The 13,329-nt window shown below is 41.5% G+C and overlaps 2 protein-coding genes across 13 annotated transcripts in view; one reads left to right on the forward strand and one right to left on the reverse strand.

Moving 5' to 3' along the window:
• The window catches only part of EBF2 (EBF transcription factor 2), a 144,541-nt gene that overhangs the window by 122,834 nt on the left and 8,378 nt on the right, over positions 1 to 13,329 (forward strand). For 3 of the 10 annotated variants that reach the window (XM_037371405.1, XM_037371408.1, XM_037371409.1), the window contains 5 exons: positions 7,256 to 7,344; positions 8,455 to 8,520; positions 8,631 to 8,808; positions 10,278 to 10,463; positions 11,986 to 12,153. In XM_037371405.1, the coding sequence (XP_037227302.1) occupies positions 7,256 to 7,344; positions 8,455 to 8,520; positions 8,631 to 8,808; positions 10,278 to 10,463; positions 11,986 to 12,153 (687 nt within the window). Of the gene's footprint in view, positions 1 to 7,255; positions 7,345 to 8,454; positions 8,521 to 8,630; positions 8,809 to 10,277; positions 10,464 to 11,068; positions 11,077 to 11,985; positions 12,338 to 12,634; positions 13,322 to 13,329 lie in introns of those variants that run through there. The other 7 variants (XM_037371406.1, XM_037371407.1, XM_037371404.1 and 4 more) reach the window with 5 other exon arrangements.
• CDCA2 (cell division cycle associated 2) overlaps positions 10,153 to 13,329 on the reverse strand; it is a 112,853-nt gene continuing 109,676 nt past the window's right edge. For 2 of the 3 annotated variants that reach the window (XM_037371402.1, XM_037371397.1), the window contains exons 30-31: positions 11,116 to 12,060; positions 10,153 to 10,700 (exon numbers count right to left, since the gene is read on the reverse strand). The gene's annotated coding sequence lies outside the window, so the exon portion shown is untranslated. The remainder of the gene's footprint in view (positions 10,701 to 11,115; positions 12,061 to 13,329) is intronic. The other variant, XM_037371398.1, reaches the window with a different exon arrangement.

The following is a 13,329-nucleotide window of genomic DNA, read 5'->3' on the forward strand; positions in this document are numbered from 1 at the left end:
GTTTTATATACCCTTTATTAGTACAGATGCTAAATTAATGTTTAGTTATGTATGTGCCACACCTAGAAACCCTCAGCAACAATTAAGCCTTCAATTATACTAGGTGCCCTAATGAAATATAAGCTTAATTAGCAAAGGATCATTTTTGTTATGATAGAGTCTGATTCGCAGTTAATTGAAGATACTGAAACGATACCCATTGACTGAAAGCGACTTTGAATCATGCTCAGGGAGGTTAGGGCTTTCCTCTGATTTTGCACCAAAGTGTAACCCCAGTGCAGTCCAAAGTCATTCTGGAATGATTCCTTGGGAGATCAGGATCGGGCCAAAAGCGTTAGAAATACATTTTCTTCTAAGGCAGTGCCTTGATTTGCTGGTCTCTGGGAAAAGTTGAATCTGATGTCTGAGCAGGTTAAAACTGGTTTTTTCCTGACAGAGAACCGGCAAAGCCATCAAATGGGTGAAAGATGCCAGCCCGTGCTCCTTGAGCAGAGCAGGAGCATCACTGATTCCTGTGCAGCGTGGGGCTGCGCACCATGCCTTTACTTTGAGAGAAGGAGAAATTGTTAATTCTTTATTATTGTTATGATTACAGATTTAAATGTAAAGTTCTTCTGTGCTAGTTTGTGCTTCTGGAGGCCTTCCTCTCCCTGTGTCTTCAACACAAGCATTACTGAGGGCCACCGTCTGCGCGCTGGCGGTACGCGGTGCCGAAAGAGGTTTAGGAACGGAGCGGTACAGAGATGTGTGATAGGAATGTGCATTCCTCTGTGAAGAAGTCTTCTTATCATTGTAAAGCTGTTTTACGTGCAAGACTTATTTGTACCGTCTAGGGGGAACTTGAGTCAGACTGCAGAGCAGTTCTTTGACATGTTAATTAGAGCGCTTCCACAAACAAGGACATGAGGATGTATGTGGGAGCCAGCAGAAGAGAAGAAAGTTAAATATACTACCCCTGTTTTATTGCTGTTGTTGGCATAGGGCTGTTAGCGTTCTCCGAGGAGTGAGTGGGTGCTTACTGCCATATGTTAGAAAACAGCATCTCACAGAAGATGCCGAGCTGTGAGAGTGAGGGTGAACAGGCAACTTCTCAGTCTTTCTATTCAAGAACCTGCAGTTCTCCCACCATGGCAGGCAAAATGATAAACACAGCCATTAGGTAGAGGCTCACCTGTGTAATCAATTCCCCCAGGTTGTTGCTACTAATAGCAGTAAAAACAACTTCGAAGCTATGAAAATAACATGGTGGCATTTTTTTTTTCTTTCTGCGGCTGTGCTATCAGAAAGCTGCTGCGATCCTGCTGTGAACAAATGCGTTGATTTTTAACCTAAGCAAGCCAGATTGAGGCAGTTGAATTCCTTCTGCCTTGAAGTCTTCTTCAGAACTTCCACAGCAACTTTTGAACCTCTTGACCAATTCCTATTGCATTTTATCAGAAAGGCGGGAGCATCAAAGATGTGCAGTTCCAGCACCAATTTTTGTGAAAGTAGAAAACCGAAAGAAAGATCTGAATAAATCTTCCATGGAAAAAAAGGGTGAAGAGCTCAACCAGGTTATTAGACAGCAGAGAAGCTACCAGAAGCTAGCCTCAGCAAACCAGGTTGTTTAGGTGATGCTGCCCACCACATGCATGAGTGTATCCCCAGTGCTCTGTGAAAGGTACTCAGTGGCAGCACAGAAGAGCAGCTCTCAGTTGGGTACAGTGTAGCAGACAAATATCATATATAAAATACTGAAGAGGAAAGTTCAGTAGATGTTATAATTTTTGGTAAGGCTGTCCTGTGCATCACAACAAAAGTCTGGGGGTTTTTTGTGGTAATTGAAGTTTATTATTTTCTTGATACTTTTAGTGCTTTATATTGCGATCTATTCCTCCGAGCTGTCGCAAAGTTTGTGGGTAACATCTGCAGAGAATGCAGGGGGCTTTGGAGATAAGATCACTTCCCTTTTGAACTGTTGTTGCCTCCGTAAATGAGAATTTCTCCTCTAAATACCTTCCCTTTACATTCAGCTTGCACTTGGCAAAAACCTAAGAAATGCAGAGACGTTAACATCAAGCCCAGGAGACTGAAAACTGTGAAATCCTGCAAACTGCAAGCATGAGAAGATGTAGTTCTGTCAGAACTAGTAAGAGCAGTAACAACTAGCAGCCCTGGTACTATCAGGTCATGTTGGATTAAGTCCTTTGTAACTATTAAGTGCTGAGGTATAACCTCAGATGAAAAGCACTGAAGGGTCAAGTCATAGGAAAAATACTGAGTAGCTGGCTGTAGGTACTTGCCAGGTATAACAAAAATAATTATTCATACAAAACCAGACTTTGGTGGGTTCATCAGGGCCTCTCTGCATCAGAATGGGCAACCTGTTCCAGAAAGACACACGCTTCCATTTCGTGGGTGAGACCATGTTCCAGCAGGACGAGGGAAGACGACCTGCTTGCCTGTGTAATGCAGGAGAGCTGGCTGGGCAAGGAAGCAGATCTCTCAGGTTCTAGGCACACCCTGCAATCACCACACCACCAGTTCTCTTCTAAAACATGGAAACAGAAAAACAATGATCTTAGTATTGTGTGCATCTGCCTATGCCCTCCGTATTTAATACACAATCAAATATTAATGCTCGACCTGATTACACCTGAGATTATTTCTTCTTCTTCTTTTTTTTTTTTAAGAGTCACAGTAAGATAGGTTGTTTGAAGAAGAAAATGATAAACCGTTGAAAAGATGAATATAAAAATTAGATATAAATTCCAAGGGTAAATCTAAATGCCACAGCGGAGCTGTTACGGGAGCTCATATGCGTCCAGTAATGTGCATTTATAATCAGCTCCTTGCAAAGTGTGCTGTGCTAGCACTGCTGTAGTTATGGTTCTGTCAGCGTTTCCCCTCTTAAGTGCTATCATTCAGGGTGCTGCAACTCAGCCATCAAACTCCTCTCATCGCCGAAACGTGGTGTGGACTTTTCCATAAGGTTCCCAGATGGAAAACTTCTGCAAGAGTGAGGCCAACGGGATTCTATGGACATCTAACGGTGTCCTAGAGAGTACAGAGAGAAATGGGGTTTAGATGGAAATGGCAGTTGCTGAACTGACTTACATACTTTAGTAGTTAAGCATATACTTAAAGTGAGAGATGAAAAGCCTATTTTTAAACCACCACAACTAGACATTTAGTCCCTGGGAGTACCTTAATCTGGTGAGGATCCAGGTGGCATATACACCTCCACATTCTGAATTACTTCCCTTTCATCAGCTGTTCCTACGACAGTAAGACGTTTTGTTCTCTGCTGCTAATCTAGCAGTTGCCTCATATTCTGCTTTTAATACTACACAAATTCAAATTCTCTGCCGCACTAAGTAGTTCCATTATAGTTCCCTTGACTTTAATAATGCTTACATCAGTTTACGCCAGCTGAGAATATGTCTCGTAGGCTTTGATATCTTAAGTTTGATTGTAGCTCTGCATTTACTTTGCCATAGAGGTGCTAACCTGGAAATGTGTGTATCAGGGAGATTTTGAACATAATTTTCCTTGCTGAGCAGAAATTCTCCAGAGGTTAACTTGTCAGGGCAATGCAATATAAAATAATCTGTAGGATATGTTGGACTCCCAGGTTGTACTGTATCAATCTCTGTGCCAGATACCAAGGATAGGAGGGTACTGGTTTGCTAAAGCTTGTAAGTAGATTTGAAAAGGTCTTGTTATCTGCTTGTGGGAAGCAACACTTAGAAGGACACAGTGAGCTCTACAAACTGGAAGATCGAGTTCCCTTGGCCAAAACACGACTGAAGTGACGGAAAGCATTTGCTCCTGCCACTGCTTTAACCTATGAAAGACACGTGCGATAGTAGGCAACGCTGCGTTGGGAAGGTGTTTGGAACAGCCATGGCCAACACGGGACCGCTGCCGGGCACTTCTGGCAGCATCCGTCCGACTCTGGACCACAGCGTGCCTCTCGGGTAGGCTGCCCAGCAAGTGTGCACCTCCCGAGCCCAGGGTTAGTGCGATCACAGCAAGGAGGTTCTGTAGCCAGCAACGTGGGAACGTTTAATTCCGTGGGGTCAGTACGAAGCACCTCTCGGCGGCTGGCTGGAGTGCAGGTAGTCACTAGTGCAAAGCTGGAATTCAAGCGTTAAGGCCACCGGTGCCTTTTTTCTCCCTGTTACCATCTGCGAGAAGGTTAGGCATCACCTGCAAACACTACGGTCCCTCTGGCTCAGCTTTCTGGGTTCAGGATACCTCGAGAGGTACGCATACTTCGTTTCTTCTCATTCCTGCTTTGCAAACAGAGGGCTTGTTGCCCTTGGTCTGCTTCTGGGAGTAAAGCAAAGGTGAGGTGCAGGACGTCACTAAGGCCCTTGAATGTGGCCTTATTTTTCGATTAGCAGAGAGGGGGAGTGCGCAGCTCCCAAGGCGTACACGGGCAATATCAGAATGAGCTGTCACTCACGGTAAATTGTGCAGATCTTCATAACATCATCTTCCTTCGACAGCCTTATGTGCTTTGATGTGTGGTGAAATAATTAATACTTTAAATGTCAGCACTGTTATCATTTGGTATCTGAGTCAGTCCCCATTGAGATGAATGGGACTGAGCTGTTATTTCAGGTTTTGCAAATGCAGACAGATGTCACAGCATCAGTTGTTCAAGTGTAAGATTTTTTTTTTCTCCTGTTCCAGTGAGTCATAATAGCTGGAGACTTGTATTTAAAATGAAAGCATGGATTTGGGAGGATAAGGAACAATATAAAAGAGGAAGCGCTGTGCCATACTTTATTTGAAACTTGTCATAAATAAAGTCTGGCAGACTATGGAGCATGCAGACCTCCCCCTGCTGCTGACTGTAACAACTCTGTTCTTAAAACAGTTATGCTAGAGTGAGGTTTATAGATTAACCAACAATTTAGTTTATTCACGAGATGGTTGGTCTTTTTCTACATACGTTATGTCATGCACGATTTTGTAAACTATGCTCCGGGAAATTTGGGAGATTCCTTGTGCCTGAAACACTGGGTTTGAGAGTTGCCAGAGGGATTTTGCTGTACCTGAATCGGTTTTCTTGGGGGGCTCGTTTCAGATATCTGATTTGTAGGAAATAATGAGCAGCCTGCTTCTGTGTCAGACCCCTTTATGGTCTCTGAATCCGTGAACTCAAGAGCACTTGGCTATAATTTTGGCATCTTTCTAGGTAACGTGTAGATAAATCACTACTGATCCAGTAGCTCTTTTCTCGGTGGAAGTGGTATTGTGATGAAGCTATCTAAACTTGCTGGTGGATCCTACATCTTGCCCTTCAGTTGAAAAGGTGCCATTTACTTCTACAAATGTTGGATGCTGGTTTTTAACGGGATTTGACAGAGGTATTTTTGTTTCATTAATGAGCAAAACTACTAGTAGGCAATTTTGTTGCAAACTGTACAGAAAACCTTTTGTGCTGAAAGACATAATATATACATTGATTCAAAGTGGCTGAGGAGTTCTTAAAACAATTCAACGCTGTTGAGAAACTGTTTGCTGCTGTTTCTCTGTCAGAATGAAAATGTCCATGTCGATCCACTGGAAAATGTTTGTTGAATAATAGCCATTTTCTTCTCCTGAATTAGCATTTTGTATATTCCCATTAGCTATTTTTAGTGGACTATGTATACATATATGTTTGAATTCCTATATGTTTTACATTGCTTTTGCTTAGCTTGTGATAGATAACTGATTAGACTTGTAATCAAGATGAGAAATGGCACATAATGATGTATAGGCTCTTGAGAGAATTGGTCTACAATTCTCGGGATTATTGGCAAACCCACCCCTGCCACCCACCCCCCACCCCCCAAAAAAACCCTCTTCCCAAATGGGATGCAGATTCTGTGGCAGTTGAAATGTGTATTATTAAACTCCTTAAGCAAACCAGAATGGCTCCCAGTGGAGAGCAAAGACATTCTAAGTATAGCCAGACTAAATTCTCAGGTCTGGGTTTTCTCTACTCAATTCCCACTTGATTATCTCCTGTAATATTTAAACTTCATGCCATGCCATAATTATTTAATAAAAAGTAAATATAAAATGTATCTCAGTGGGGAATATGACCTTTTACCTTCATGTTGTTGTATCAAAGACAGACACAGATAAACTGAGAATCTGGATCAGTGTAATAGTCTGTCTCAGTTGATAGTTTCATTCTTCTGGTGCCCGACATGGTTACCCTGTAAGGTGCTGAGTATATTTTGGAAGATTCAAAAAATGCCATCATCATCTCTTGCGATCGGGTGCTTTCAGCTGTGCTGATGTCACCAGTTATTTAAAAAAAAATCTTTTTCAAAAAGAACCACAAATGGTACAAGAGGCTAGAAGCTGGTACTGAATGAGGATAGTACTAAAGGATTTGCATATGCTACTTCTTAAATACATCATGGATTTCTTAGCAAGATTCTCAGCATGTGATTGCGTGAGTGTGTCATTTGAGTTAGGATGCACATTCTGAAGTACAAGGAAATTCTAAAAATTCTGTACCTGTAACTATTATAAACACTAGTAATCCTGATGTATTAGAGGCAGTCAAAACCTATCAGCATGCAGAATGCTAAAGAACTGACTTCTGGTTTCAGCATTAATTTCAATTGGAGTTTAATTTTGAATAATCAGAAATTAGATTATTATTGCCATGATTTCATAGTAGAGAATATTAAAGTGGCTGAAGTTTTATGAAATCATCAGCGATGCCAGTAGGGCTCTACCAGCTATTACTAACTGAGGATCTGGGTCAAAACATCTTGGTTTATCCACTAGAGAGTAACATCATTACAGGGAAATGGCTATGTATGCATAATAGCCATACGTAACTGGAGAAGTCAATGTACCTAATGAATAGCTGTGCCCTAGTTTGTGATGGCAAAATGTTGGGGGTGGTGTATAATGTGTTTATTAGAGGAGCAAATACGTTACTCTTGATTTCTGACTGTATAACGAACATAGTAGAAGAGCTGTTCTAATGTGCATTAGCGTAAGTATTACCTTGGAAAGGAGATTAAGGAGCCTCATGCAGAAGTTCTTGTAAAGCTTAGCTCGTTATTTAGCCTGTCTTACGTAGAGCGGTCAGGGCTTGCCTGAGCAGTAGGCAATGGGCACCTTCAAGGAACCCAGGCAAGGAGAGGTTTTCTGTGGAGAAGCTGTGAAATCCACCTTTCTTAGGTAATGGAACTTAGAGTCAATACAAAGATGCATACTTGTATAATACGGGGCTTTTTTGTTTTCCTTTTAGCTTTAAATGAACCTACCATAGATTATGGCTTCCAAAGACTGCAGAAGGTCATCCCCAGACATCCCGGTGACCCTGAAAGACTAGCTAAGGTAAAATATTTTTAAGCCATTCACTGAGTCCACTAAATATGTTATTTCACTTCTAAACTCATAAAAGAGACAAAATTGTATCTTACATGACAATTACACCTGAACGTAAGTTCACCAATTAGATGTAGGTCAAATGAGAAGTTGATCGTGTAGAACCCACAGCTACCAGTAATTTTTATCTGTTAGAGCTCAAACACTGCCTGGGACCTTCTTTTGCTGCTAAAATGAGAGCCCAGTGCGGGTTATCTTCCCGGTTTATGGTCCTTTGCATTTATCCCTACTTGCAAACCTCTGAACCTAAATGGTACATGATAGACACCAAAGATTTCTTGCAGAGGTCCAATCTTAAGACAACCTTTTGGTAAAAAACGCTTAAAGCTCAACTTTTTCTGTAGCAACAACTGCAGTAAGCATGTGTTGAAACAGCTCAGGATTTTATGTGTCTGTAATAGCGCCTGCTATGCTGATGCAGCACCTAGCACATTAGTGGCATGAATATATATAATCTTGTATGTTCCTATATATATATTCCGATATATAGTAATATATTCCTATGTTTTAGTGCCTATTATCATCTTTGCTCAATGAAAGACTCGCGTGTTCTGAGAGTACACTGTGTACATTTTTCTCCTACAACCAGGAGTAACAGAAGTGACCGACTAGCTTAAGTGTTTTATTTGTTTGGTTACCATTATCGAGAAAAAAATAAGCAGATGCGGAGATTAATCCGATTTTTATGTGTCTGTGTGCGGAAGAATGTATGGAAGTCCAGCAGGGGCTGGAATTCCTGTTTACACGGGGATGCCTGGAGGGGGTCCCCGTGCCGGGAGCGGGGGCGGGCAGCGCCGCTTCAGGACGCTGGAGAGCTCCGGGAGCCGCTGGGGCGGGCGCAGCGCCGGCCCCCTCCCCAGGGACGGGCGGCTTGGGGGTCCAGTTTGGGATACTGGGAAAGGTTCAGCTCTGCAGATAAGCCGCAAATAGCGACTCTCTAGGAGACCCGTTTCCAGAACGAGCACAAAGGCTAGGCGCTTCGGAAAGCACTAGTCCCTGGTTTGGTTTGCACTGAAATCCGCTCCTGTTAAATGCCAACTCTCTCTGCTCGCCCGCCAGGAAATGCTGCTGAAACGCGCTGCTGACCTAGTTGAAGCCCTGTACGGGACGCCACACAACAACCAGGTCAGAACGACTGACTGCTCTCAACGTGGAGTGGTACATGTTCAGCCTCAGTAATAAACGCTAGACGGTTCCTCCAAGCACGGCTCTAACTTGTCCCGTTCCTGCTGCAGGACATCATTCTGAAACGAGCTGCAGACATCGCAGAAGCTCTCTACAGCGTACCAAGGAATCCCGCCCAGATCCCTGCCCTCTCTAGCTCTCCTGCTCACAGCAGTATGATGGGAATTAACTCCTACGGCAGCCAGCTAGGAGTCAGCATTTCAGAGTCAACGCAGGGGAACAACCAAGGTAAGCGCTGCAAGCAGCAGAGCGCTAATTTCGGCAACAAAAAGCCAAATCGCGATTGCTTCCATAGGAGTTTCTCCACTTCTCTACCTGCCCAGCCACTGTCAGCATTAGAAATGGGGGTGTGCTGCCAACTGGGGTGATGCTCTGTCTGCACCAGGTTCCAGTCACCAGATTAGCTAGGGCTGAAATAATGCTTGAGTATTTTTGGATACCAACTTCACCCTGAATTGTCTCCCTGCTCCCCTCAGTATCCTTTTTTTTTTTTTAATCTCTGTTTACATAGAAGACAAGGACAGCAAGTGTCACAGTTAAAGAGGTGGGGGATTTTGGGGTTTTTTTTTGTTGTTGTTGTTGTTTTTTGTTGTTTTTTTTTAAGGCTTCTCTTTCAGTGTTAGTTTTACTAACTTGCATATGTTGCATGTATTAAATTTATTCCAGATATACTATTGATTATTAGAAAACTTGCCATAAAATGATGTATTATCAGTAATACATCATGGGAGCAATGTCAGCTTTGGGCATTTTCTGACTCTTGGACATTTTGATTTTTAGCACTCGATTCCAGTAACGTACAGTCTGTAGCTGACTGCATGAATAGCCATGTTTAACACTCTAAGGCAGTAAAACCATTTCATATGAAATTAATATTACATATGCCACGTTAAAAGGTGTCATGCGGTAATTCTGCTAGTTTTTTTAATAAGGTCTTACCCGCCCTGAATTAGAACTTCATCATATAAATGGGCAGAAATAACCTGACTTGCTATCTAAATGGTAAACGCTTTTAAGATAGCTATTGGATCCCTTCTTTCTAATGAAAGCTTTTCGGTGGAAAAGAAAACATTTTGCAGCCGTAATAGCAGCCTTGTACTTTAATGCTGATAGCTATGGTGTTCAAGTCTCTTTGTGGAGAAAAAAGGGGCTAAATTTTAGTTCTCAAATATGTGTGATTTTTTTTAAGACGGAAATGTTTTTTTTTTTTTTTTATTCAGCTTATTCTTTCCCCCAAGTCAAGTATCTTCAAAGTCAAGCTGCAAACTATATATGGGTTATAATTTCTGCTTAGTAATGTCCTTGCTTTATTTGTAACTTGTCAAAAATTTGAAAAGTATAACCTCCCCCCTAAAGTTGTAGAAAGTCCCACACATATTATAAATTCTACCTCAGAAAAATGTATGCACACACATTGTTTTCCAGGTCTTAGAACAAATTTCAATTTCTCACAAGTCAAATCTGATTGGAAAAATATACATCAGTTCACTTCAGAAAGTTAGTTTCCCATACTGTTTTAAAATTTGATATTGCTTAACTTGAAAGCACGTGCATAAGAACCACTGCATTTAATGGTACTTGCTTAAATGATTTAATTGGTCTGGGTTTTAAATCAGTAATTTATTGAAGCAGGGAATCTACAGGAGAACGTTTTAAGCCAAATCCATTGACGTTCTTTGAAATGTCGTTTTTTCTAGGTTACATTCGCAATACAAGCAGCATCTCACCCCGAGGTTACTCATCCAGTTCCACACCTCAACAGTCCAATTACAGCACTTCCAGCAATAGCATGAATGGCTACAGCAACGTCCCCATGTCAAACCTGGGCGTTCCAGGCTCACCTGGCTTCATTAACGGCTCTCCGACAGGATCCCCCTATGGATGTATGTGCTTTGCTGCTTCTATATTTGATTCTTGCTCCTTCTTGCTTTAATTTTCCACACCAGAAAATGCAGGAAGTGATAGCTTTCAAGAGAAGTTTGCAGTTATTTTTGTAAAGGGTTCTAATTTGTCTTCTGGTATTTTTTAGTATGAACTAGAAAATGTTCCCATTTTTCAAGAAGAGTAGAGAAATGATGAATCCTGCTTGTGTTTCCTTCATTTTTTATCCTTACGGATTCCTAGGTGGCAAAGGGCACAGTGAGAAATGAGGCACAATTTGCAACTTCAGATGATTAAGCAAGTAGCCATCGTTTTTAACATAGAGATTACTCTGAGTCCTGTGTAAAAGCTGCTCTAAAGTAATTTTTATGTGTAGAAACTGCACTAGCAATAACCACGAGCGTAAGTGTAGATTAATTTGCTGTGAAACTATATCACCTTGATAATGAGAAATATAACAATGATGGAATTAAGTAAGTTCTGGAAGTTAGTGTGACTGTGTTTCTAGTTACTAGTTTTACCGTGAGTGTGTCACACTTCCTTTCATGCCCAGATTTCCCTCTGGCAAGACTGTGTGTATGTAATCTTTATGTAAGAGGATGAACAGTTAAACAGGTATTTACTAATTGACTTATTGTGCAATTATTTACCTACACTGTAGCTTACAGAGGCTGTACCTCCCCATAATGTCAGGATCATGCCTTTCCAGAAAACACCTGGTATCCTGCAAAATATGATTTTATTTACACCATCTGCGTAAGGACTTTGCATGGATGATGAAGGCTCCTTGCTGGTCTGAAACCTGCTAAACAGTATCCTCCCAGTCTGAGCTGTAATTTAAGGCTAAGATGCAACTCAAAAGGATGTTCATGTACTTTTGATATTTCCCCTGTTTTGGAGCTTTGGCATTGACTTCAGAATAACAACACTCTGCAAATCCGGCCCTTTCCTTACTGATTTCAAACTGTACTTCCATGAGACCTGGGGATGCACTTGAACCCCCACAAAATATGGTTATTGGTTGCTTGTTTTGCTGAGAAATAGCTGATATTTTTCTGGGAGGTGAGCAAACAGTTGCTGCTTAAGCTATTGCACATATAATGGGACTTATTCTTGCAAGATACCTTTTTAAAAAGAAGAAGCCAATTTAGATTAAAATCTAAGCAACAGCTTAAAACATTCCCCCTCAACTCCAGCCAAGGAAGTCTTCATTTTTAAAAAGCTGGGGAGGGCACAGGAATGATTGCTGTCTACTGTTTGTTCATATTGACGCTCTCTCCCCCTCCCTCGATGACTTACCATTTTCTGATATCCTCACCCTTCATTTTATAAGAATTTTCTGAACTTTTAAATATAACTACCTCTCTAGTTTAGACTTACTGTAACCAGCTGACTCAATATGAGAATAAGATCATCTTTAAGAAGTAAAATGAGTAATCAGAAGGCAGACATTTTAAAGCAGTTTTACCCAACTTCCATAATGGCATTTCTGATGAGGATTTGCTTTTTTTTTTCCTTTTGCAGTAATGTCTTCAAGTCCAACAGTTGGCTCCTCCAGCACTTCTTCCATCCTTCCATTCTCCTCTTCCGTCTTTCCTGCTGTCAAACAGAAGAGTGCCTTTGCTCCTGTCATCAGACCCCAAGGGTCTCCTTCTCCTGCCTGCTCTAGTGGCAATGGAAATGGGTTTAGAGGTAAGAAACGTACAATATTCAGCCTGTGCATGTAAAGCACGCTGTGTTAGTCTGGGTAAACACAGTAACCACCTGAATACCATCACACTGATGTTACAGGACTCCGTAGTGAAAATCTGACCCGATCCAATGGAATTAAAACAATGCTCTGAGCTTTGTCTATTTGGTTTTAAAACAACAGGGGACAGACACTCATTTATACCGAGAAGGATTAGACCCACACTGCATTTCAATACCAGCTCTTTTGTGAGGAATGACTTCTCCTTAGGCTTCAGAGACTTGTAAAACAAACGTCTGCCCTGCAGTTAATACACGGCTCTGTACATAACAGCCAATGTCTCGAAACCTGCTGCAAGGTTTAGGCTCATACCGGGAATTGAGCCCTATAGTACATTTACAGCCTTTTTAAAGGTGATCTGCAAAACAAATGTGAGTATTAAGATAAGAATGGAAACCTGTACTAAATTCTTTCTTTTAACAGGCTGGGGGGGGGGGGGGGGGGGGGGGGCGGGGCATGCAGCACATAAATATGCTCCAAGTCTCCATAAAAAAGCCGTTACAGGGCCTGAGAAGTCATCTGGTTCCTTCAGACTTCACTAGAGATACCACAGAAAACACAACTCTGGGAATTCAGCCATGCCAAGAGCCAGTGGTAATTCTGAAACGAGCCCTACAAACCACACCTGTTGATTTGGGTGCATTATAAATCCTTAGCTAGGCCACAGGGACTTACATAAACTGTGATTATTTTATATAATAAGGAAATTCTAAGTGTGTTGAACAAAATCAATTACATTTTTAAAAGCTAACTTACAGAATTCTGAAACAGCTTCTTCCCCTGCCCTAATTACAGGAAACTCTCTGCTTCTCTAAGATCATCTTCTCCCCATTAATGAAAGACATTGATCTACCCATGTACAGGTATCATGTTGATAGGGAGTATAATTTGTTTTCCACTCTGTTTAAAGAGGATGGAAAGAAGGATTTGAAGAAATTTTTTAAACTGTAAGTATAGAAAGTTTTGTTGGCCCAACAATTGCAGCTATTTATCTAAACTGTTTAGAAATGGATTTACCTTTGTCAATGTTTCGCATGTTCATGGTGTCTAAAGGCTCACCATCACTACCTGGTCTGCAGTTCACCTTTTTCCATCTTTTTTTTTTTTTTGTAGTGGTG

The sequence above is a fragment of the Falco rusticolus genome, chromosome 20 (genome assembly GCF_015220075.1).
Source record: "Falco rusticolus isolate bFalRus1 chromosome 20, bFalRus1.pri, whole genome shotgun sequence".
Taxonomy (NCBI): Eukaryota; Metazoa; Chordata; class Aves; order Falconiformes; family Falconidae; genus Falco; species Falco rusticolus.